Source organism: Amia ocellicauda, chromosome 2 (genome assembly GCF_036373705.1).
Source record: "Amia ocellicauda isolate fAmiCal2 chromosome 2, fAmiCal2.hap1, whole genome shotgun sequence".
In the NCBI taxonomy this organism is placed as follows: domain Eukaryota; kingdom Metazoa; phylum Chordata; class Actinopteri; order Amiiformes; family Amiidae; genus Amia; species Amia ocellicauda.
Window position 1 is genome coordinate 8,034,829 of NC_089851.1, and position 26,353 is coordinate 8,061,181.

A 26,353-nucleotide genomic window follows, 5' to 3' on the forward strand; every position below is an offset into this window, starting at 1 on the left:
AGAATTTCCACTAATTAGGCCACCAATTAGACCAACACCAGCCCACCTGCCATCCTTTACACGGGCCGTTGTCTGCACCCAGTGCGTATTCGGAATCGACTTTTATTTATTTCGTATTTAGGTGTTTTTGGTACGATGGCTGTGCATTTGTCGTTATCCTGCTTGATAGGGAAATGTCAGCTACACCACCTTATTCCGCAAACCTTAAGCACGTGTTTTCGTGTCTAATACAAATTTAATTGCCCAGCGTCCCCTGGTTACTTATTGGATTAAACCCTTAATTGAAGAAACAATCTGCTTAAATTTGACTTTTTAAATTGTGTAATTAAAAAGTTGGTCCTTTAATACGCTATTTATACAATTCTATACTTAACTTAAAACCCATACTTTTTCAAATAATTAAAAGACTGATTTAGGAAATTATTCATTCAATTAAGGTTCAATTAAGTAATTGAGAGCTCGGTTGGAACAAAATTGGCTAGGGGCTGCTCCCGCTTCAGGATTTAGAAACACTGATTTAGAGTGACGCTCAGTGCGCAACAAGACAATTACCTGAAATATTCAAGCCATGATTATCATTAATGAATTAAAGGGGGAGGGGAAACCTATAAGTCTCTGACCATGTGGCTGCTCCAGTGGCAGGATATTGCCTTCAAAACAGCAGACCGTCCTTGTGTTGTATTTACTCTGGGCAACATCAAGCTCTTCGACCTAGAAGGAGGTGAGCATCCCTGCAAGATCTGGGATCTGCGTCTCAATATGTAATATATTCAAATAATGTAATATGGCAACTTTTCGTTTTAGACCTACTGAAATGAGTAACGAGGTTGCAAAGAAGAAAGGAAAAGCGCCGGGGGAAAGGAAGACCGCGAAAAAGAGGTCTAAGAGGAGGGAGACATACGCGGTGTACATCTATAAAGTCCTCAAACAGGTAGATAATATAATCTCACCCACACCTGGTGTTCAATTGCAATTTAACTTGACTTATTCAATTGCACTGCACCAAGTGACGGACTTGGGACATCAAGTATGCGCTGCTGAAGTGTCCGCCTGGGACTGTTAGACGCATGTTGTACAACTTTAGGTTTGAAGATGGTCCTTGTCGTTGAGGAGTTGCGCACAGTGGCTGAATGGAGCCTGGGCCCCGGTGTGGGCTACTAATTGAATGCAACAGTTTATTAATTGACCGGTTATCTCAATGACCAGGTGCACCCAGACACCGGCATCTCCAGCAAAGCCATGAGCATCATGAACTCCTTCGTGAACGACGTGTTCGAGCGGGTGGCCACGGAGGCGTCGCGCCTGGCGCAGTACAACAAGCGCTCCACCATCACGTCCCGGGAGGTGCAGACGGCCGTGCGGCTGCTGCTGCCCGGGGAGCTGGCCAAGCACGCCGTGTCCGAGGGCACCAAGGCCGTCACCAAGTACACCAGCTCCAAATGAGGCGGCCTGGGCTGCCATGGTTGTAAAAAGAGATCCGGGGGGGATACGGAAAATTGTTCATGTTGGGGAAATACAATGTATGCATACTGATGGCGTGTGTCAGTGTGGCTTTTGTGTGCATGTTTTAAGAATATTAAGAATTGGCTAAATCCAAGTCTGGACTGGCCGGAGTAACATTTTTAATGCATTTTACATAGCTTGTAAAGATCACCTGTTGTCAAAGTTAAGACGGTTGCCCCTCGTGATTTCGGAACCTGGGCCAATTAAGCAATTAAGTTACTAGCAGGGGACAGCCTAACACAAAGGGCTGAACAGAGTGCCCATTGACTATAATGGGGAAAACGGAAGGTCGGTCTGTATCTCCAAATTACACACCGGAATCTTAAAATCCTACACTCTTTAAAATCGCCATACATATATAAATAAATATGGTATGACCGCTGCTTTGTATGGAAGGACAGGCCTGCAATACTGCAAACCTACCGAAAATGGGACTGACTGACCATGTATATTCCGTCCTCTACATTTTATGTACACTAACCTTATTTGGGGGGAAAAAACAAAAGTGTAAATGGGTAACTATGTAAAATAATTATAAATCACGCGTAATAGTGAAATATTATAAATTCTATCGCTATCCCAGGCCTGTCCTTCCATAGCAATCAGCTGTCATTTCTACAAACTATAATAGAAATTAATTAGAGGGACAGTCAAATTGATAGTGAATTATGGCCATTTTAATGTTTACTGAAGCAATCCTTCACAAATCACACACATCCACACATGCATTTATTAATGTTAACCTATAAAGATTCAACCCGAATAAGCACTTCAATCCTGTTAGGCAGGCGGGTGTCAGCTGGGGGTGAAATATTTAGCAGTGTCGTCTGCGGAAGACATCACACCCACACAGTCGCCTGCGGTCAACAGGTCTATGCATGCATGTTCACAAGTCGCGTAGCTATTGCATTTTATTTTGATCTAGCTATTCGTGTCACGTAATCTGCCGAGACAATGAACATTTTCGGACCAGCCTGTTTCACTGTATGTAAGTGTAGGCGAGCAGTGTGATTGTGCGCAGGCGCCGCGGGGCAGCTCGCTGCGCGGAAGGACCCCGTTTCCATGGAGACGAGAGACACTAAACAGCCGCGGGAGCGCGCGTGCGTTGGCTCGGCGGACTTTATTAATTAATTAATTAATTAATGAGTGAGTGAGTGAGTGAGTGAGTGAGTGGCCGTGTTGACATCACAGACAGCCCCGCGGGCCGAGACTAGGGTGCTCTGCTGACGGCACTCTCTCGCAGACATGTCCCACAGGTCTGTACATGTGCGTGGAAATAACCTGGACTTTTCGTTTGTTTGTTTTATGACTTACGCAATTGAAAGAAACACTGTAATCCGATGCTATCGCTTTAATAAGTGTATAGTGTAATCTAAAGTGTAAATAGAGCATGTTTATTGATTATAGTACCCTGTGTGAGTTTAGAGATTAAGCCGGCGGGCAAATAATAAATAATACAACAGATACATCCCACTTACAATTAAACAGCCTACAGTTTCACATTTCACTCGATAAAACTAGTCTAGTCATCATTATACAGTTATAAACAAGCCATGCGGGTGTTTTAATATCACTTTTTCACTGACTTCATGTTCTGTCTTCTGAATATATTATCTGTAAAACATTCAAACTCGAACTTCTCGCGTTATATGTGTGTGTGTGTATATATATATATATATATATATATATATATATATATATATATATATATATATATATAATCTTTACAAGCTATGTAAAATGCATTAAAATAAATGCATTAAAAATGTTAACTCCGGCCAGTCCAGACTTGGATTTAGCCAATTCTTAATATTCTTAAAACAGTCTATATATATATATATATAATGTAGTTGTGTAGTTGCAATGTCAATGTTGTTGAGACTGACAGAAGAACGAACAACAGAGTGCATTTTGGGTAAACACATTCTTGGCAACACATACTGATTGGGCACAAATTGAACCGGTTGCATTATAGACACAGTGTTTGTGTAGCTGTGATGAGCACTTTCTCTAGGGTAGATGTCATTATGATGAAAGCAAAACATTGTCTTTGGATGTTGAATAATTTTCCATCCATGTCAGTAGTATCATAAATGCAGGTGTATTCTTGCAAGATATTCATAGATATATAATTGGGCACATCATTTGGAAAATCAGTACACTACTATAATATATTACTGTTCTCGTTTGGTTGTCTACACACTGCAATACTTGTTGTGGGTGCCTTTTTAACACCGAGGTGGCGTTATGACCCAGTCCCACCAGATGTCTTCTCTTCCAGGACCTACGACAGACTCTGGGCCGGCGCCCACGCAGAGCTGTCCAGCCTGCTGAGACAGGAGATCCCGGCGCTGCCCCCCCGTCCGGAGAAGGACCGCGTGGTCTTCTTCCAGCGCCTGGCCACCCTCTACGTGGGCTACGTCCAGGCTTTCCGCTCACTGGAGGTGGCCTATGAGCAGCTGGTGCAGCCCCAGAAGAGACGCCTGGTCCGGGCCGTGCTGGACGGGGTGATGGGCAGGCTGCTGGAGCTCAAGAATGAGATGGTGGAGAAGGAGTTTTCTGAGTACCACTACATGGACGACGTCATCCAGGACCTGAAGCTGACGCCGGTGAGCCACAGTGTGTTACTCTGCACCCCTGTCAGTGTCTGTGTGTTACTCTGCACCCCTGTCACTGTCTATGTGTTACTCTGCACCCCTGTCTGTGTCTGTGTGTGTGTGTTACTCTGCACCCCTGTCAGTGTCTGTGTGTGTTACTCTGCACCCCTGTCAGTGTCTGTGTGTGTTACTCTGCACCCCTGTCACTGTCTGTGTGTTACTCTGCACCCCTGTCTGTGTCTGTGTGTGTTACTCTGCACCCCTGTCAGTGTCTGTGTGTGTTACTCTGCACCCCTGTCAGTGTCTGTGTGTGTTACTCTGCACCCCTGTCACTGTCTGTGTGTGTTACTGTGCACCCCTGTTACTGTCTGTGTGTGTTACTGTGCACCCCTGTCACTGTCTGTGTGTGTTACTCTGCACCCCTGTCTGTGTCTGTGTGTGTGTGTTACTCTGCACCCCTGTCAGTGTCTGTGTGTGTTACTCTGCACCCCTGTCAGTGTCTGTGTGTGTTACTCTGCACCCCTGTCACTGTCTGTGTGTTACTCTGCACCCCTGTCTGTGTGTGTGTGTGTTACTCTGCAGTTGGAACATGTAGTATTGAATATTGCACAGTGCAGATGTTCTGCTACTTGATTAATTGCTCTGAGTAGCTGGTCTACACATCTGAGAGCTGGTGTATGATGCACAATTCACCATAATAGTAATAATGACCATATCCAGGTGAATATCTTCCCTTTTGACTGTACATCAAATCCTTAAATTCTTCCTCTCAAATCTGTGTTTTAATAATCTGGCCCATGGCTAGTGCACCATGGCCAACCCTACATATGAATCTTCTGCAGTTCAATTAAACATGGTGTCATTATTTATAGCGTTCTCTCTCTGACAGATACCTTTAACGTACAACTATTAGAAGGAATAACGAAAATCACAGAAAAACAAGGACAAATAAATCCAAATTAAGTCTGAATTCCAATAACCATTCTGATGATGAAGTTTCTATGAGCAGATGCTTTCAAACGTCATAAATAACGTGATTGTCCGGAGTGCTGTTTATTCCCAAAGTCTAGTTTGGTGTGCAAGCATAACTCAAACAATTGCAGTGTTTTGTGTTCTCCACAAGATGGCCCCAACGTTAAAGAAAGCTTTTTTATTATTTGTACTGCTGCGCTGAGTACATTATTTCTGATTGAAACACTACCTTATAATCTCTATCATGTTAAAGTGTTTTGATAATTTGATAAGGTCCTTGAGTTTCCCATTTGTCAATGTTATTCTATCATGCTGCAGAAGGATGGGGATTTTAGACAGGTTTATAAGGCACTAATGTTGTATTGATATATTCAGAGTGTGCAGACTAGATCTTTACACCACCTCTTGGCTATTGCATGGATACAAATGGACTGAGAGACCTGGCAGTGCCCGGTGTCATGTGTCACGTTGAACTGTGACGGGTCTCCACAGCTCAGGCTTTCACACTGGAAGAATAAATACCAGTGTGAAGCAGATTCTGATCTCTCATCGACTGCCTTGCAGGCAGAACTGGAAATCCCCATTCCCCGATACTTCCTGGGTGAGCGAGCCAAGGTCCTGCAGGAGAGAGCGCAGGTGCTGGCGGGCATTCTGGACAGGATGGGCGTGGCGGAGAGACCTCGGGTGAGCTCCTGTCCATTTAAAGACTCATTTTCATAACTGTTTCAGACGCATAGCAACACTTCCATGTCATATATTCACTTCCCAAAGTACAGATTAGGCCAGTTTAGTTATTAGTCAGAACCCCACTAGGTGGCACCAGAACTCAGAAGACCGACCCGGGCAGTCCTGTCTTGTCCCTCCATCATAAGTTAATGGCCTGGCTCGTTGCTGAGGGGAAATGCCCTTTTGATTGCAGCACATTTACTGTGGGACTGGGCAGTTCACCCACGGCGCAGAGTAATGACCCGTATCGTTTTCTGAGAAACACACTTTTGAATAATGTGTTGTTTTCAGCTCCAGTGTGCTTTGCACTAGAACGCATTTGTGTTTTTCATTGAATTAATTGCTTTGACGGGTTTCATGTGACTTGGACAAAGTAGTCGTAATAACAGTCATAATACAAAGGCCGACTAGAGGATGAACAGAGTACAGCACAGCCTCAAAGTGCAACACAATAAAGACAATTCTAAATGAATAAAACAAACTGAGAAATATCACTCGCTGCAGTTATTTGAGAATGGCTAGGAGAGTACGGTGCAATGAAGGTGATATTGTTGTGCTAACCTACTCACAGCTGTATACACTCACCTAAAGGATTATTAGGAACACCTGTTCAATTTCTTATTAATGCAATTATCTAACCAACCAATCACATGGCAGTTGCTTCAATGCATTTAGGGGTGTGGTCCTGGTCAAGACAATCTCCTGAACTCCAAACTGAATGTCTGAATGGGAAAGAAAGGTGATTTAAGCAATTTTGAGCGTGGCATGGTTGTTGGTGCCAGACGGGCCGGTCTGAGTATTTCACAATCTGCTCAGTTACTGGGATTTTCACACACAACCATTTCTAGGGTTTACAAAGAATGGTGTGAAAAGGGAAAAACATCCAGTATGCGGCAGTCCTGTGGGCGAAAATGCCTTGTTGATGCTAGAGGTCAGAGGAGAATGGGCCGACTGATTCAAGCTGATAGAAGAGCAACTTTGACTGAAATAACCACTCGTTACAACCGAGGTATGCAGCAAAGCATTTGTGAAGCCACAACACGTACAACCTTGAGGCGGATGGTCTACAACAGCAGAAGACCCCACTGGGTACCACTCATCTCCACTACAAATAGGAAAAAGAGGCTACAATTTGCACAAGCTCACCAAAATTGGACAGTTGAAGACTGGAAAAATGTTGCCTGGTCTGATGAGTCTCGATTTCTGTTGAGACATTCAGATGGTAGAGTCAGAATTTGGCATAAACAGAATGAGAACATGGATCCATCATGCCTTGTTACCACTGTGCAGGCTGGTGGTGGTGGTGTAATGGTGTGGGGGATGTTTTCTTGGCACACTTTAGGCCCCTTAGTGCCAATTGGGCATCGTTTAAATGCCACGGCCTACCTGAGCATTGTTTCTGACCATGTCCATCCCTTTATGACCACCATGTACCCATCCTCTGATGGCTACTTCCAGCAGGATAATGCACCATGTCACAAAGGTCGAATCATTTCAAATTGGTTTCTTGAACATGACAATGAGTTCACTGTACTAAACTGGCCCCCACAGTCACCAGATCTCAACCCAATAGAGCATCTTTGGGATGTGGTGGAACGGGAGCTTCGTGCCCTGGATGTGCATCCCACAAATCTCCATCAACTGCAAGATGCTATCCTATCAATATGGGCCAGCATTTCTAAAGAATGCTTTCAGCACCTTGTTGAATCAATGCCACGTAGAATTAAGGCAGTTCTGAAGGCGAAAGGGGGTCAAACACAGTATTAGTATGGTGTTCCTAATAATCCTTTAGGTGAGTGTAGGTCAGTAGTAACAATTTGTCCAGATTGTGTTGTGCTTGGCTACATTACTTCTTAGATGTTGTACTTTTGGAGAGGCCGACAGCAAGAATGCACCAGGCTAGTGCAAATACTTTAATATCAGCATAGGACCTTTAGTTTGATATAATTGTATACATTCTGTTTATCAGGTTGTCCTATTTAGTTTTGTCTTGTCTTGCCTTTTTGTGGGTATTCCCCCTTCCTATACAGATGCTGGAGTGCATAAAAACAAATAAATAATAGTTTAAAAATAAGCAGAGCAGCACAGCTATAACTTGTGCCAAGTCCCTGTTATTCTCATCCAAATGCTTGTGGCAGTTGACACTTTACTTCACCAAATTACATTTATTTCACCAGCACATTTATATCTATAAAATTGGGAGAAATAAGAACGATACAACTTTGTTATCCTAACCACCGGGCATTTTGAAAAGAATAATAATAATTTAGGGACCAACCCTAAAGCACAAACAGAAACCCATATAACAGGTAAATTACACAATATTTCTCAGAACCCAGGATATTAAATCTTGACGGCAAGTCCAGGTTGTAAATTGCAGTTTCTGCCTGAATGTATTTTTATTAAGGATCACAGGGATGAAAAGTTAGTTTTTAAATAGGCTGTAGCTACCAAACATAGTGTTGTTGTTTGTTAACAGCCTTCCAAGCTAGCGAGAGCTTCAATTTTCATCGAGCGTTGTGCCCAGCCGAGGAATCCCCCCCCGATCGCACTAGGGACAGAAATAAAGGGCAATCGACTGGCGTTACCCTGTAAAAGGTGTCGGATAATATCCACTCTGGGATGATTCACTGTTGCTCTGAAGTGCTCCAAAGAAAACAAGGCCGCTCAAGTAAACAACTCACTTTCTTCAGTGTTTAAAGTTATGGGTTTATACGGCTGCAAATGGGATTTTAAGTGCACATCTAACGGGATCTGCCCTGCTCTCACCCGTGTGGAGAGATCTGGCACGCCCCAGAGAACACACTTCAGTTTGCCTGCGGGCTGCGTCGACCCCAGCTGAGGATTGAACTCACAGCCTTGCGCTAAATGCCTCTGCCACTCTCTTGCAGGCTCGGTGCGCTCCGACGCCCGTCTCCTGGAAACAGACTTACTTTCAGGACATGTTTGTCGTTCACTTCACAAACTAACTCTTTGCTTTTAACTAAATTGGGTGACTATTCACTTTCCGCAGATCGCAGCTCGTTTGGCCGTACATTCACCGCAGCCCGAACTGGCGAATTGACAGGTGGAGGCACTGTTAGGCGAACGCAGCCGAGGCCTCGTTGTGTTCATTTGAAGATGGGCAGACTGAAATAGGCTGCACTACTCTATTGAGAGATTTCATTTATGAAGACAGCTGTATCTTCAAATGAGTTAGAAAGACAAATTATACAAATAAAATTTGTGTCATCTTTAAATGTCTGTTCAAAATAGTTTTTACTCTGAATACTCTGAAAAAATGACAGGCCACGAAGAAGCACAACTAAGTATAAAGACTAACTATGTGCTAGATGTATGGTTGTAAACCCAGAGTAAGCAGTGCTTGGACACCCCTGGTTACATGCGTACCAATGAGGCCCAGCTGAGAGCAGTTCAAAGACTATGCCACCAGAGGTCCCCAATGCACTAATTTATTTATAATTTGGCGAACGTGTGCACACAGGCAAATTAAATCACCTGACAGAAGTGAAGAAAGGTGTTACTATTAAAATATTTTTAACTGGTCTAATGAAAAAGCTTTGAAACATTCCTGCAGCAACATTGTCTCATATCACTTCTTGTTTTCGTCAATTCTGTCAACATTATGTCAGTATTATGATGACATGTGAAGTGAAGTGCAGTTTTATTCCGCTCCCGCAGGCGGCCGCGGAGCGCCCCCTGAGCCTGGAGGCGGCCGTGAGGCTGGTCCAGGTGTCGGAGAGAGCCCGGCAGGGCCGCCTCAGGGCCCAGTTGAGGAGGGAGTTCCAGCGCGACGAAGAGAGGCGGATGAGAGCCAGGGCCGTCAGCAGGGAGCAGGCCGCTGTGCGCATGCAGAAGGTGGGCGGAGAGAGAGACGTGGGGCTCCGCGTGAGGGTTCATCTGTGCACACCTGGCAAACTGGAAGGACATGCAAGGCGTTCTTGGAGCAGCACTGCATTGGGTGTTATTTTAAGATCATATATGATGAATAGTACTGGTCACTGGTGGATATTTTAAATCCTAGCAGGCACACACACAGATGTAACCCCCCTAATTAATGAGTCTAGAGTCCAGGACACTGTAATGTGTATAGATAATCAAGGCATTAACACTTTCCACACTTGTCAAACTCCTCGATTCGTGACTGTTATTCTGGTGACCAAGGTATCTATTGGTACGTCATATACTGGTCCCCTAGTGGTGCAGATGGAACTGAATGATACACATACTCGGGTCAAGGTTTCATTTCTCTCCTGACAGGTGTGGAGAGGTTTAAAACAAAGGAAGAAAACCAAGAGAGAACGAGAAGAAGAGATGGTCTTTATTGGCATGGTGAGTGTTAATGAACGGGCGTTAAAACGTGCCCGGAACTTGTACTTGCATGTGATCTTATGTGTGGAACCACCTGACGTGCCTTGTGCTAATGTGTTTGTGTGACATTGTCTGCAGAAGCACGGCTGTGTTGTTGTTGTTGAAAGATGCGTCTTGGCAAGCGCAGTGGCACAGTTGGAGATTCACCTATTTAATTCCACTACAAGAGTTCAGAGAAATGCTGAATAAATAAGCACTAGATGGCAGTAGTTTATAGAAGTGCTACTAAAGAGCAGACATCCCAAAACTGTCGGATGTGAAGACCTGTCACTAATCCTCTGTCCATATCGTGAGGTCGGGCTCACCTTTAACCTCTGATTTGGCCCTTTGACTCACCGACACATCTTCAGCTTCCGTGTTTAAAAGCAGGGTTAATGTGTGTATCTCCTGGAATAAAGAGAGAAATGTGGGGTGCTGTATCTGGAATATGTGATATTTAAAGATAGGCTTCTCGCTGTGTTAGTTTTGTGAGCCATGAGATGTTCTCTCAGGGAGTGGAGGAACCCCCGAGGCAGTGTGAGAAACAAGCTTCACAACAAACGTTTCCATAGACTTCGACAGCCCTTCGAAGGCAAGTTAAAATAACAGATCTGTCTGGGATTAAACCTCCCGAAGAGCATCATCACAGCCACCCATATGGGCCATATTGGGGTAGAGGCCTGAATGCAGCGTTGTTTGTGGAGGCTCATGTGTTTGCTTTGATCTAACTTTGTCTAGAAGGAGTATATTGTCCAGTCTAAACCTGCAGTCCGTGTGAAGGGTTTAAACTCAACGCACTAGCCATAATGTTCAAAAACAGACTGGTCTTGGGTTTTCTGTCAGGCTGGTATTTTGTATACTTTTTATTGAGTTGTTTCTAGCATAGTTTCCATATTATGTCTTAGTTGCCTATTTGTGTGCCATGGTGTTCTTGCTATGGGACAGAAAAACGCGCTCTTATCAATATGGAGGCCCTTGTTATCTCCTTCAATTATGTTCTTTGCTTCCCTCGCTATTAATTAATTAACCTTGAGTTATAATTGAACCCTGTTCTTCTGTACTCCTTGTAAAGCCACTTAATAGATCTTGCAATTTTAACGTATTATACACGGAGCTAATATGTATTTGTGTTCTAATCAAACGAATATGAATTATTTGAATAAGCATTGATTACCAAACAATGCAACAAATAAGTGGTAATAAGTACAATTTAAATAAAAAATAACCAAAAGGAACTAATTGTACCACTCTAATCAGAATGTAATGCATTTTTAATTTTTTTTTTCTTCCTTGTTATTATATTTTATTCTTAATTTCCATCTCATCCTTTCTTCTTTTTTTTTTTTTTTTTGCCATCCGTGGAGGAAGTCAGACATCCCTGGCTAATGGTAGTATTTAGTGGCCTTTTTTCTGTTGTTACCATTTAATGATGTTCTCTTTAAATCTTGTGATATTTCACTAATGATACAATGTGTATGGATATATTACCGGGGGTAAGATGGAATCATTAATGATGGTGTTTTAAAAATGATTATCATAATAATTCTGATGTTGGTTTCACGCTCTTGTATACGTCTTTTTTTCTGCCCTCCCCCCCTTCTCCGCGTAGTCGTCGTTGTCTCCTTGTGAAAGAGTGTTATAAACACATTATGGATGGATACATTAGTGACTGATGCAGCGCCCGGGCTCGCATTGTTTTTGGTGTGAAAGTGCATCATTAGAAAATGTTCCACTTGGCGGGGAAGCGCGTATTAACTGCGCTCGCAATGAAATGAGGTCGTGATAGATTGTTAAAGTTATAGAAAGCCATTAGGTTGAAATATGAACCTCTCAATTGTCATAATGAAGCGGGGGGCTATTTGCGGAGCGATCAGTGCGTTAGGAGACAATTGGAATCCATAATGACAGACACAATACATTATAGGCTGTAAGTTTAGGGCTTTAAGGTAGAAGAAGTAATCATATCTGCCCGAGAATGATGTTGCGGCGCCTACATTAACCCTCGACGTCGGGTCCGGGGACTCCTCGTCTGTGTGAGAGCCCATCTGAATATGTGCATGTGTGAGGAGTGAGGGGGGGTACAGACGACTCTCTCAACATGAGCTCCCCTCCAAGAGCATTAATGGTAAAAATCCTGCGGGTTTATACACAGAAAGAACATCCCAACAACAGCTTTCCGTCTGGTCAAAACTCAGGTAGCAGGACTGGGGTTTATCCTGTAGAGGGGTATTCCCATTCTAGAAGGACCAGCTGTGCTATGAGAGTTCCACTCATTCTTAATCATTCTAAGCATATTTAATTCTGCTTTATTGACCCAGGTTTTCTGATTTTGAACGGTGACACCCTGGAGAGAGAACTTCTCATTCATACACCGGTTCTCATTTGCTGTCCTGTTGTTTAACATATAGTTATTATAGTTTATTATAAGAACCATGTTGAATTCTACAGTGTTTTTTTTTTTTAATCAAATGCATTGTTTAACCTTCACTTCATATATCTAAAAGCCGTTTTCAAAATAGTTCTTATGTTTCAGAAAAGCAAAGGCTTTCACTTTACTGGAAAGCATCGTCTAGATATAAACATTCCTCATAAAAATAAGTGTTTCTTGTGACCTCTTCGAAGAAAGTTTGTGTATCGGGGCCCTGGAAAAGCCTGAGAGATGTAATCAATCACCCATTGCTTGTGAGTTTATAATGTTTTGTTTTGGCATTCTCTTCCCAATTGGGAATACAGACACTAATATACATAAAAATGTAAGTGCACATTTCCATGTAATCACATTAGCAAGGTATGTTGAGAATATAGTCCCAATTTTTCCCAATGCTAAAACTGAACATATGTAGATTTTGTACTTCGTGTTAATAAATAAATGTATTAATGATGGTGGTGCATAATCAAATAATCCCATAATTTAGCAAACCACTCAAAAGTCTCTAGGCTACTTTTCGTACTTCGCTTTGTACCTTATTGTATCCATTGTTTCTGTTGGTTCTACATTATGTCGGGTTTAATTAGCCCCTGATGGAAATGGAGGTGAATTTTGTTCATTTTCCTCCTCTGATTACTGCTTCCCAACACAACACACAAATTGAAATTAAGAGAAACACAATCAGCGGGAACTAATTGCCTAATTACCCTGGTAAGAGCAGTCGTCTCATTAGCGGCAGCGAGTGTCCAGTCGATAGCATCGCTTCTGCTCCTGGAGGTTCACTGCGATGAGAGAGTGTCTCTTTAAAAACATGTTTTTTTTTTAAAGAAGGCATAAAGAGCGAGGGAGATTGGAGGGGGGGTGCAGGGGCAGGAGGGCGGCTGCTGGTGTTGGTGGTGCTTGTTGTTGTTACGAAACTCCTGGCTATTCTGAAAATTGAAAGCTCTCCATTTGAGAAATGAATTTATTTAAGTCACTGTATTTTTTTCCCATTAGTAAGTGTTTAGTTCAGCGTTTTAAATAATTGCGTTACCAGGAATGATATTTAAAATGCATTTGGGAGTCAATGAGGCGGGAAAGTGCCTACATGTTTTGCTGATGACACCCGGGCCATTTGGAAGACATCAAAGTAGAGAGGAGGTAGCCCAGATGCATATTATAAACTCATTATGGATATCATTTAAAAGGACGCACTTCAGCAGCAAATACAATATTCCCCGTCTCTCTCTGGTAATGTGTGTTTGCAAAGTCGAAACTCTTTGATGCCTTCAGTTAATGTGACATCTATTATCGAACTGTAAAATCGAATAAATGGCATTGATTTCCATATCAACATGGTCGTTAAGGTATGGAGAGTACGTTAGGAGAAGATGTCTTCGGATGGGGATGTGCTGAAAGCATAATATCGGAGGGGAATGGTGTCAGGTGCAATGCCAAAGCCTGAACTCGTAGTGCAGAAATTCGGTATAAAGGGAATTTTGTATACATGCGTACATGCATGCATACATTTGACAGCACGGGGAAAAGCAGCCGCTGACTAAATGTCCCAGACTATAGCGAAATAAACTGCTGGAAACTAAATCCTCTTCATAGACCCCATGAACGTGCTGTGCTTTGCGAAAACATCATCTTGTTTTGATGTTGTCTTCTCGTTTCCAGGCTTCAGTATGTTAGCATTTTAAATGTTTTGTTTTTGTCTATACAGATAAATTAAAAAAGATACTGAAATGGTGAAAATAACTGGCTGAGTGTCTGTAAGAGGTCACAAGAAGTGTGGGAGAGATGACCAGTTTATATATTTAAGAACCACAAAAATGGGTGCAAGACATACATTTAAAAAAAAAATATCCCTGTGTTACTGCTGCGGTTCAACTAACACACAGTTGCAGATTCAAATATTGTCTTCCTGAGCTGAAACCAATATTATTTACTAAAGAATGTAGTTTGACCAATTGTGTTCAGTAACCAGATATACGATTGTCCTGCCAGACCTCTGGGGGGGAAGATAAGATCAGAGGACGCTGGTTGACTGATTGAAGGAGGGTTACAGATTTTGTTACCTTTTTGACCAGATCTGAAATATTTATTTTGAATTGATCTGGAGCAAGAATTTATTTACATTTTTTTGTTTGAACCAGCAGTTTTTGTTTTTTACGTTTTTATGTCAGGAAGTCTGCGAAACCCAGTATATTCCCCTCCTGTTTTGAACAACTACAGCACTGTATTTCGTTTTTTACATAAGAATAACTGAATGATAATGTGTGGTTATAAAATAGTAAGTGCAGTAAATGCAATCGCATGTCTAGCCTGAAGCGGTGCTCCTCCAGTGTTGTTGCCGATCGTTTTGTGTGCCCACCTGCTACGTTTCACCGCCGTCAATATTGTGATCACAGCAGCAGGGAGAAGGCACCTGGTGACCGTATACTCTCCCTGTGTAATTTGAATTAAATGTTGTGGGCGTGTGACATACGTGTGTATTCTAACCTTTCTTATGGATACCTCTCAGGAGGGTTACCTATACATGTCAGCTGATTAAACATGGCTTTCATAAATAGGCAAAACAATAAATCCCAGCAGAGTCTTGACTGTATTATTGGCAAAGCTAGCGCCAGCATTTACTTTATTTTGTTCCAGAGGCGTTATGATTGATCTCCAGCGCTAATGCAACTCGTGACGAAGATTTCTCGACTTGTGTGAAGTGTCGTGATCCCATTCGGGGTGGATGCCTGTGCTTAATGACTTGCGTAGTGCTTTTTGTGTAGTTAAAGTGCAGAAAAGCCTGCAGCAAAGAGGGCTGTCTGTGTTTGTTAGGGTTTGCTGGCGTTAAACATATCAGAGTGCAGAGGCTGCTTGTTCAGAATCGCTGGCCAAGACACTGGCTGTCTGAACAGAGCAGTCAGAGTCGGAGCAGGTAATAGAGGAATCTGCGGGTCATTGATGTATATCTCTGTATATGTCTTATACACACCTGTCTTGCATTAAGCACCCACTTAAAAACCCAACCAACGTTCCATGCAAAGTACCTGTAGGGAAGAGAAGAAAAGTGTCCAATCGGGAGGAGGCCATTCGACCCATCGTGCTCGTTTGGTGTCCATTAATAACTAAGTGATCCAAGGATCCTATCTAGTCTAGTTTTGAATGTTCCCAAATTTTCAGCTTCAGCCACATCGCTGGGGAGTTTGTTCAGATTGTGACGCCTCTCTGTGTGAAGAAGTGTCTCCTGTTTTCTGTCTTGATTGCCTTGAAGCCCAATTTCCATTTGGTTCCCCGGGTGTGTGTGTTCCTGCTGATCTGGAAAAGCTCCTCTGGTTTGATGTGGTCGATGCCTTTCATGATTTTGAAGACTTGAATCAAGTCCCCACGTAGTCTCCTCTGTTCCAGGGTGAACAGGTTCAGTTCCTCAGTCTCTCAGTAGGACATTCCCTTCAGACCTGGAATAAGTCTGGTTGCTCTCCTCTGAACTGCCTCTAGAGCAGCGATATCTTTCTTGAAGTGTGGGTGTGTGTGTGTGTGTGTGTATGTGTGTGTTTTTTAACTCGGTGTCTCTCTCTCTTCTTGTTTTCTCCACCCTGCGAAAGGCTCTGGGTCCGCAGCACACCCAGCCCTGTCCCGCCATAGTGTCGGCCCGCACCACGGAGGCCAAGAGGAAGCTGACGCAGGAGCAACACGAGCAGGAGTACCAGAAGGCACTAGTCTCCATCACGGACAAGCTGAGGGAGGTGGAGGGGCCGGTCATGAGGGAGACGATGAAGGACCAGATTCGCCAGTGGTTCATCGAGTGCCAGTAAGGCCAGTTCTCTCGGAGGCGACGGTAGGAGTAGTACAGCTCATCCTTTTACTTATCCTTTACACGTCACTTGTTCTTTCTCAATTGAAAGCGATGCAACCGGAAAGTTCCCCGATTACCCGGACGACGAGGACGGGGGCTCCGCTCTGATCTTCGCTGAGAAAACCCCCCAGCAGGTGAGTGGAAAGAATCGCGCGTGCCTCTGGGTCGAACGACCTCCCTGGCTGCGTCCTGTCAAGAACCGTAACCGTTTGAAAGAAGGATAACTTGACACTCGGCTCGAATTAAATTGTAAATGCTTTCAGTTAATGGCAGAGCTGGCAGCAAAAGAAGAAGAGGAGGCCAACAAGACCCCCAAAGGAAAGGATGACAAAAAGGACCCAGGAAAGAAGGAAAAAGGGAAAAAAGACAGTAAAGGCAAAGGAGAGGAGGTGAGGACGCTTGGTAGGGCATCCGTTTTAGAAAGTGGATACAGAGGATGCAGCCGAAGCCTTTAATGTGGGGAAACGAGCCTGGGGGGGGGCTGGGAATCAGCGGCGGTTCTGCATCCGTCTTAATGTCCCTTAATGTGTTGGTGGCACAGTATTTTAACGTACAGAGCGGCGGAGGAAAAGCAAGACTGTCCTACGAGCATCACAAAGTCTGCATTGCTGTAGGGGTTTCCGTTTCTGTCTTACAGGAAGAAGAACCTGGGCTGAAAATGCTTCCATCTGCCTTCCTGTCCGAGCTGGAAAACGACCACAAGACCTATTCAAGTATGAGAAACGACAGAAGCACAGATACTGCTGTAGAGCTGGCGTTATCTGGCGTTCATTGTCAGTGTTTGGGGCAGCACGTTGGTGTCGCAGTGACGTGAAGCTCCCTGTGAGTCTTTTAAGGGAGAGCTTTGTTGGCCTTCAAAGGCCGGACCCAAAATATTCATATTCTGGTATATTTACCTCAGGGCCTCAAATATACCTCTGAGTTACCAGTGCAGTGCGGTTTATGGTGTCGAGGGCACGTCTGGGGAGATTGAGGCCCCTTTTCAAGAGACACAAATAATAAACCCTGAATTGAGTCCAGTAACCTGTTTAGTGGTTTGTGCAGCTCAGGGACCTTAAACCTCTGGAGCGTGTTAGTGTGCGTCCCTCTCACGGGCCCTCACCCCGTTCTCCTGCTCAGTCACTCGTCTCTCCATCTCCAGCTGTGTGGCAGAACCGCAGAGAGGCCAAGAACTTCAGCCAGAGGCACGAGCCAGAGCTCGTCAAGGAGGAGAAGAGGAAGGAGATTGAGAATGAAATCCGGATCCAGGTACCAGCTGCCCAGTTCTGACGTGGCAGCTTTTTAAAACTGTATCTGTATGACGTTTTGGAGAAATCTGGGCAGTAGAACTGGGCCATGTGAAGTTTCAGTGAAAGGTCAAGGTTTTAAATTTTTTCCTGTCGTTTCTTCATGAGCTGTCCTGTCAGGATGTGAGTGAAAGATAAATCATGCTAAATCTGTACTCCAAGACAAATCTCTTGGGTGATTAGAAGTGAGAGTGACTTCTTTCTATTTCAATTATTGCCGTGTTCACATTGGAAGCGTCTGTCCATTACAGTCCCTCACTGGGCTGTGCTTGCTTCAATATCAGGTGGACGAGCTAATGAGGCAGGAACTCGCTAATTTGAAGCTGGCTGTGGACAAAGATAAAGGAGGGAAGGCCAAGGGCAACGCTAAGGTAGGGATCCTCGTTCCTTTGGGGGGTATTTTATGTTTTCAATCACTGTTGCAAATCTGTGTGTGTGTTGTTTAGCATGACAATTATATGATTGTACTGATTGTGTAGGGCAGGCCATGTTTGTTTTTGCTCTTCAGATATCTTTGCTCTTTGGAGTGTTGAGGTTATTGTCATCTATTTTTATGTTAGTTTGTTTTAATAAATTGTATCCAACATAGAAGAAAAAGAAAGCGGGGAAAACTGGGAAGAAGAAAAAGAAAGACAAGGACCTGACCGCTGACAGGTAGGTTTCTCTGCCATCCGTGGTTTGAGGTGGGACCATGTTGTGACTGGATGTAACGAGATAAACAGCCCACATTTACAGTCACTTAATGCATTTCCTGTTTTTCAAACACAATTCTGAAGTAAAATAGAATGATTCCATGCCAGTCTGTGATTTGAATGAAACGCCACTCCTTTCTCTGTGGGCAGAACCGGAATGTTTCTAATGCTGTGAATCTAGAACGTCTCCGTTTATTCAGCTCTCATTGACAGGACTATCGAGTCACTCTATCAGGAGCTGGTGGAGCAGGGCTTGCTGAAGCAGGCCGACACCATTAAACTGGACGACTATTTGGGTAATCTGCATTAGATTCTTGTTTTCTTAATTCCCCCTTTCCAGCTTGATTTCATGACTTCATTACATCCATTTGGCACCGTGTGTTCTTCGGTATTGACGGCACATGTACGATCCTTTTGGGATTCGCTATGAATGTCGAAACGCAGGCCTGACACGCAGGGGTGTCATTTCACAGACCGCTCTCGAATCAGCGGACGGAGATACCCGGAGTGATTGAACTCACTCTTATTTTGAACCTGGGAGACTCGGCCGTCTTGGAGCTAAATGATAAAATAACAGGAGCAGAGACGGCGTTTGTGCAGAGGCATAGTAGGGATGTCTGCCCCGGTGACTGATGCGATGCCGCGATGATTCACAGAGCAGTTACCGGGCCTGCCTCCATCCGAGCTTCATTTTATTCCGAGCCGGCGCTAAACTGATCGTTTTCATCGCTTCCAATAAGGAGGTGCGTTTTTTTTGTAGTGTGTGAAATCTGGATGCTTTGTCCCTGAAGAGGTCTGCTTTTCACATCAAGTGATACACTGGTAGAAACCTCAGTCAGACCTCAGATGTATAGCATTATTATTATTAAGATGATGATTAATAATTATAATCATCGTCATCATCAATTTTCATAAATTACAGAGCTCATTTGTGTTTGTAATTATGTGATAGATTGCTATTGCCTTAAAAATTCAGTTTAACAAGTGGCCCATAATTTAGTAAGTGAAGCCGAAATCCTAGCTTGAGATTCTGTGGTAAGCAAATGTTATCTGATTTCTCGTGTAATTATTATCACATTATACTTATTGTTACATTATGATTATCAGTAATGATGTTGTGCGGCAACCTCCCCAAAAGATACAGAACCAGTCTGCTGTCTATTCCTCAATCTATATATAAAATCTATATCTGAGTGAGTGAGAGAGTGTGCGTGGGTGTGTGTATGTGTATATATATATATATATATATATATATATATATATAATATGTGTGTGTGCGTGTATATATATGTGTGTGTGTGAGTGTGTCTGCTTGTTTATTTTTACAGTTTGATACATTTACATTAAAATCTGTTCTTTCATAGATTCTGTGTTCTATTGTAAATTGGAGGAACTCTTTTTTCCAGTATTTATATTATGCAACTACAATATCATGACTAAAGAGATTAAAATCCAATTTTTTGTTAACTATATAACTATCATCAATTTCAATCTGCAGGGTGAATTGATAGCAGTGATTCATTGCCTTTACATTAATCTCTATAAAGGACAACGCTGGGATCGCAGTGACAATTTGGAATAGTTTGGAATAATGGAATGTCTGAATGTTTTTTGTTCTATAATTCTATAGTTCTACGTACTGTAGAAATTGAAGGTCAGGACCCAGTTAGACTTCCTTATGTGAGATGTCAATGCCTTTATGAAAGGGACTCTGTTTTTAATGTGTTTGGTTCAAAGATGTTGCAGGTCAAAGTCAGAATAACTGTTGAAATGTCTCCAGGTGATTACAGTTATCTGGGCACAACCCTGCGGCAGACGGACATCGAGCCCATGCCCTCCCTGTCTGATGTGCGGCAAATTGTGGCTCTGTACGCAGTCATACCCTTAGGTACAGTATATCTGTGTCTGGTTCCTATGAAATGCCTCTGAATATCAGCTAATTTAAGCCCTGCTCTCTGTCTGAGATTAGATGTTCAGTTATTCGGAATCTCCAGCTTTCAAACATAAAACTCAACCTTCCAGCTGTGTTCTCAGCAGGACGTTACAAATTGAACCGATCTCGGCGAAGACGGCAGGTTTCGTACGGGTAAGTAATAGAATTAGAAGAGTTTCTGCCACGATGATGAGGCGACGTGTGAGAGGAAATGTTTTATTTCAATTCTGTAGCCGAGTTCCGAGGGGATTATTTAAGGCCTGGATCGTAGACTGTGTTCATACTTCTCTCTGATGGGTGAACTCGGTCGACACACGTAATGGAACCGGCTGATCAATGGAAGTGTTTTAAAGTGTGAGGCTCTTCTGAGGCTGGTGACGGATACATGCGGTCGATCCACAGGCTCCCAGGCGGTGCACGAGAAGGCCCCGCTGGTAAAGTCCATCCTATTGGCTGGCCCTGCTGGTGTGGGCAAGAAGATGCTGGTTCATGCCATCTGCACCGAGACGGGCGCCAACCTCTTCGACCTGTCCCCTCTCAACATCGCGGGGAAGTACCCGGGCAAGAGCGGCCTGCAGATGATGCTGCACATGGTCTTCAAGGTATGGAGGGTCCCATTTAGGAATTCAAAGGGTCCCAGGCCCAGGATGTGGAAGTCTTTCTTTTTCTCATTCACACATTTGAATTCCTTAATACAGAATCCATATCCTGTCCTGTGAAGATCCAGATCTTTCTTTCTTGGCTTCAGCCTGTCTAGAGTAGTTGTGTGTTTTTCTCTCCTTTTCAAGGTCGCCAGGCAGTTGCAGCCCTCGGTTGTGTGGATTGGCGATGCCGAGAAAATGTTTTACAAGAAAGTCCCCAAAGAAGAGAAAGAGGTAAACCATGTTGTCCACAAGATAACCGTAGAAGGTGCCATTAGTCTTTTTCAATCGCTTCTTCACCTCCTCCTCTGACTCCCTGACCCGTCCGTCGCTTGTATCTCCTCTCCGCACAGCTGGATCCGAAACGTCTGAAGAAGGACCTGCCCAAGATGCTCAAGTCTCTGAAGGTGGAAGACCGCATCCTCATCGTGGGCACCTCCCATAAGCCCTTCGACGCTGAGCTCAAGTCCCTCTGCAAGATATACAGCAAGATCGTCCTGATCCCTCGGCCAGACTACGCCTCCCGATACGGTGAGCGCCTGGCCGTGTGCCGTCGCCCCTGTGATCTCTAGAGAAACCCGCTCTGCTCTGGGGAATAAACTAAAACGGGTGTCCCCAGTATGATAACATGTCTTCTGTTGACGCAGTCATGTGGGGGAAGCTGGTCACGGACAACGGTGGGGAGGTCACCGGCGCTCTGGACCTGAGCTCTCTGGCCAAGATCTCGGACGGATACACGCAGGGTCACATGGTGCAGGTGGTCCGGGCCATCCTGACTGAGCGCCGCGTGGACCAGCTAGACAAGAGACCTCTGATGGCAGCTGAATTCGTCGCCCCTCTGGCCAAGATCGACCCTGTTTTCCAAGACGAAGAGGAGTCCTTCAAGGTAGAGGGTTGTTCAGAGTGATCCGTCGCTTCCTCCCATGTTTTTTCAGCCTGTAAAACATTTAGAGTCGTTAAGAACATAAGAGAGTGGACAAATGAGAGGAGGCCATTCGCCCCATCGTGCTCGTTTGGTGTCCATTACTAACTAAGTGATCCAAGGATCCTATTCAGTCTATTTTTAAATGTTCCCAAACTGACGCTTCTACCACATCGCTGGGGAGTTTGTTCCAGATTGTGACAACTCTCTGTGTGAAGAAGTGTCTCCTGTTTTCTGTCTTGAATGCCTTGAAGCCCAATTTCCATGTGTGTCCCTGGATCCGTGTGTCCCTGCAGATTTGGACAAGCTCCTCTGGTTTGTTGTGGTTGATGCCTTTCATGACTTTGTTGTATTGTCCTTTGCAAATAGATCCATATCTTTCAGAAAAGGGATTATTATTGTCATTGTTGGTGTTATTCTTGTTGTTATGAAGTTATGTGGGGTGAATAGTGAATAACTTAATGATTGTCATTCCCTTTTTACAGTCTTGTGGACATCGACTGTCACGGGTAGTATCTGCCAGGTGCACCGATAGAGGGCGGAGTGATACGTAATCCTGACAATGCGGGTGACGTGTCTATGTGTTTATTTTTATGTTACCAGAGCTGGTATGCTAAAACTCCTCTGGGGAAGAAACGTGCCAAAGCAGCCCTGGGGAAGGAAGGAGAGGAGGAGACGCCGGCGCCGGGGAAGAAAGGCAATACCGGCAGCAAGAAGAAAAAATGAAGAGCGTCTCACGAAATGGAAAAAAGGAAACTCGTTTTAGAATAAATAACTCTAATTATACCTCAGAGTTCTCAGGTGTTGTGGAGGAATCAGTCTTTTTGTTTTAATCCGGCTTCAGAAACAGAACAGAGACATCTGTGTGGAAGGAGAAGCAGAGTCACAGGTGTCGGTGTCAGGCGGGGACTCCCAGGCATCAAGCTGCATCCCGGGGTCAACAGACACTCCCTAAGCATGTGGCACGGTCACGCCTCGGAGGCCTGTTTTTAATTGCTCATTGTTAAGCAGAGCTAGCACAGTCCTGACGCGTTCATTTTCAGGATAAACAAGCCATGGAGGATGTAAAGGGCTCCCTCGTGTCTCTCAAAAAGAAAAAGGGTTCAAATAAATCTGTTTTTCCCAGTGCTTGCCTTTAGCGTGTTCTTTTTTCAAAACATGGGCCGATTCCAAAAACGACATTTGATTAAAGGAAAGTTGACCACTGAGCTTTCGCTGAATTATACACTGAACTGTATCACTGTGTTGCCTTATCAGGTCCTTAGTGGAAATTACATTGATACTTGATTGATTTTTTCCCAAAACTAAGTCCAAGCTAGGTCATGTGACTGACTATACAGCCATTTTGAACAATCAGTAATCATTTTATATTTCTGGTAAAGGAAAATCAGATATAGTTAAACACACAGATTAAGTATAATGGTATACAACAGTTCCCACAAGCCTGTTAACCAGTTTATATACACTCACCTAAAGGATTATTAGGAACACCTGTTCAATTTCTCATTAATGCAATTATCTAAACAACCAATCACATGGCAGTTGCTTCAATGCATTTAGGGGTGTGGTCCTGGTCAAGACAATCTCCTGAACTCCAAACTGAATGTCTGAATGGGAAAGAAAGGTGATTTAAGCAATTTTGAGCGTGGCATGGTTGTTGGTGCCAGACGGGCCGGTCTGAGTATTTCACAATCTGCTCAGTTACTGGGATTTTCACGCACAACCATTTCTAGGGTTTACAAAGAATGGTGTGAAAAGGGAAAAACATCCAGTATGCGGCAGTCCTGTGGGCGAAAATGCCTTGTTGATGCTAGAGGTCAGAGGAGAATGGGCCGACTGATTCAAGCTGATAGAAGAGCAACTTTGACTGAAATAACCACTCGTTACAACCGAGGTATGCAGCAAAGCATTTGTGAAGCCACAACACGTACAACCTTGAGGCGGATGGGCTAAAACAGCAGAAGACCCCACCGGGTACCACTCATCTCCACTACAAATAGGAAAAAGAGGCTACAATTTGCACAAGCTCACCAAAATTGGACAGTTGAAGACTGGAAAAATGTTGCCTGGTCTGATGAGTCTCGATTTCTGTTGAGACATTCAGATGGTAGAGTCAGAATTTGGCGTAAACAGAATGAGAACATGGATCCATCATGCCTTGTTACCACTGTGCAGGCTGGTGGTGGTGGTGTAATGGTGTGGGGGATGTTTTCTTGGCACACTTTAGGCCCCTTAGTGCCAATTGGGCATCGTTTAAATGCCACGGCCTACCTGAGCATTGTTTCTGACCATGTCCATCCCTTTATGACCACCATGTACCCATCCTCTGATGGCTATTTCCAGCAGGATAATGCACCATGTCACAAAGGTCGAATCATTTCAAATTGGTTTCTTGAACATGACAATGAGTTCACTGTACTAAACTGGCCCCCACAGTCACCAGATCTCAACCCAATAGAGCATCTTTGGGATGTGGTGGAACGGGAGCTTCGTGCCCTGGATGTGCATCCCACAAATCTCCATCAACTGCAAGATGCTATCCTATCAATATGGGCCAACATTTCTAAAGAATGCTTTCAGCACCTTGTTGAATCAATGCCACGTAGAATTAAGGCAGTTCTGAAGGCGAAAGGGGGTCAAACACAGTATTAGTATGGTGTTCCTAATAATCCTTTAGGTGAGTGTTTTTCTGCTTGTTTAAAACCTTTATGATCTGCTGTATTTTCTTCCTTTAGCAAGATGTATGCCTGAGTATTTATACTATCAGTAACAGCCTGCAAAATAACACATAGGGCCCTGTTTTCAAAGTTTTGATGAATTCTGACTGATGCAAAGCAAGTGTGTGTCATGAACTGAAACGTGTGTTCAGACAGAGTCATGTGGATGAGGTCTGAAATGCTTTCAGAGTGTTGACTATTGTGCAACCAAAGGATCGGGTTGCATATCGGGCATAAATAGAGCGCGCCGAGGGAAATCTCCCGAGTCACGGTGCCAGCGACACGGACACATCCCGACTGCTGCTACACGTGTTGTGTCTGGCTTCGAAGGCCGGCATTAAGCTCCGTGTTTTTAAAGCCCGGCCGCCTGCCGAGCTCGATCTGGGTAATCTGGGAATTGTCTGGTGTCCCGGGTGGGAAGACTGAGCTCATCCTTTCGACAGCGATGTGTTTCGACAGATGCTGTAGTCTGTAGTTCAGACTGGAGCCAGATGAACTGAGCTGGCCAGAGAAAGTGTGCATTGAAAAGAGGATGTGGAGAAATCAGCGAGGAGAGGAGAGAAACAGTCATTCTGATAGAAAATATCCAGCAATTTAAATGAGAGAATTGCACAAAACTAATACACCATTGAACTCCACGGCCCTAGAAAGCTCTGATTTGCAGTCTGCTGGTACGACAGGCCAATGCGATCATGGCATGTGTTTATATTCCAGTTACAGGAGTACAGCTGCAGAGAGAGATTACCTTTATTTATGCCCAGCAGCTGAAAAAATGTACAGCAGTCTGACTCCATTGCCTTAGACATCAAAATTACAGTCTGACAATTTCATGATGGCTTGGTAGCTTGTAAAGTGGAGACACACTGAGAGTCAAGGAGTGTCCATATCAGATTTGTTTTCTACCACAACAAATACCCCGCGACCCTGCTGGGGTTTTCACGCATGACAGTGTCACGAGGGTATCGAGGAGGGTCCACCACCAGGAAAAGTTGTCTGCTTGGAATAAAAAGGAGAGATAGAAAAAAAAAAAAAAAAAAGTGTGACATCATTGAGAGAAAACGTTAAAATGGCATATTGTACGAAGAACAGATTCAAGGTGGACAAGGGAAGCTGTCGAATGAGCCGAACACAGGAGATGAAACGGAGCTAGAAAAAGATGTGAAGATGAAATGATAAACTGCAGGTGTGATGTAAAAGGGAAGCTGTAGATCTTGGGGATCTTGGGGATCATCCAGCAGGGGATGCAGATGGGCAGATATTGATCAATAGCAGGAGCTTCAGTCACAAAGACGCTGGCTCGTGTTCTGGACAAATGGGCGAGTGCATGTGTGGGACACCAAGAGAACGGCACAGGCCTGACTGCTGGACCCCTACAGTGAGGGGGTCCGGAGGTTCTGTTGTGCTGTGGGGGGCATTTTCCTGGCATGGTTTGGGTCCACTTGTCCCCATAGAGGGAAGGGTCACTGCAAATCATGACACAGTTATTCTGAGTGATCACCTTTATCCTGTGGTGAAACATTTCTGTCCTGATGGGAGTGTCTCTTCCAGGATGACAATTCTCCTATCCACAGGGCATGAGGGCTCACTGAATGGTATGATGAGTATGAAAATGATGTGAATCATATGCTATGGCCTTCGCAGTCACCAGATCTCAACCCAATTGAACACCTATGGGAGATTTTGGACCGACGTGTTAGACAGCGCTCTCCACCACCATCATCAAAACACCAAATGAGGGAATATCTATTAGAAGAATG

General features: G+C 44.0%; 2 protein-coding genes across 3 annotated transcripts; both read left to right on the plus strand.

The window, feature by feature from the left end:
* The first annotated feature begins 611 nt into the window (after positions 1-611).
* Positions 612-1,533, plus strand: h2bk1 (H2B.K variant histone 1). Its single transcript, XM_066717486.1, has 3 exons — positions 612-721; positions 805-931; positions 1,207-1,533. Exons 2-3 carry the CDS (start codon positions 815-817, stop codon positions 1,441-1,443), a joined length of 354 nt encoding a protein of 117 aa, XP_066573583.1. The 5' UTR covers positions 612-721; positions 805-814; the 3' UTR covers positions 1,444-1,533.
* Positions 1,534-2,065: 532 nt separating this feature from the next.
* On the plus strand, positions 2,066-23,007 carry LOC136763439 (dynein regulatory complex protein 11). Of its 2 annotated transcripts, none has more exons than XM_066717463.1 (19): positions 2,066-2,759; positions 3,785-4,112; positions 5,637-5,756; positions 9,480-9,656; positions 10,059-10,130; positions 16,155-16,360; positions 16,455-16,539; positions 16,669-16,794; positions 17,043-17,118; positions 17,547-17,653; positions 17,976-18,062; positions 18,281-18,345; positions 18,597-18,679; positions 20,164-20,271; positions 20,719-20,918; positions 21,105-21,191; positions 21,311-21,488; positions 21,605-21,843; positions 22,483-23,007. In XM_066717463.1, exons 1-19 carry the CDS (start codon positions 2,749-2,751, stop codon positions 22,603-22,605), a joined length of 2,478 nt encoding a protein of 825 aa, XP_066573560.1. In that variant the 5' UTR covers positions 2,066-2,748; the 3' UTR covers positions 22,606-23,007. The 2 variants fall into 2 exon arrangements, with proteins under 2 accessions (XP_066573560.1, XP_066573569.1); XM_066717472.1 differs by having other exon boundaries at positions 18,284-18,345.
* Positions 23,008-26,353: the final 3,346 nt, after the last annotated feature.

Bases quoted from the DNA above. Each gene is read 5' to 3' on its own strand.
- LOC136763439 (XM_066717463.1), top strand. The intron at 4,113-5,636 runs GTGAGCCACAGT...ACTGCCTTGCAG, and splicing joins AGGACCTGAAGCTGACGCCG to GCAGAACTGGAAATCCCCAT. The intron at 21,489-21,604 runs GTGAGCGCCTGG...CTGTTGACGCAG, and splicing joins AGACTACGCCTCCCGATACG to TCATGTGGGGGAAGCTGGTC.
- h2bk1 (XM_066717486.1), top strand. From the start codon at position 815: ATGAGTAACGAGGTTGCAAAGAAGAAAGGAAAAGCGCCGGGGGAAAGG. The intron at 932-1,206 runs GTAGATAATATA...CTCAATGACCAG, and splicing joins TCTATAAAGTCCTCAAACAG to GTGCACCCAGACACCGGCAT.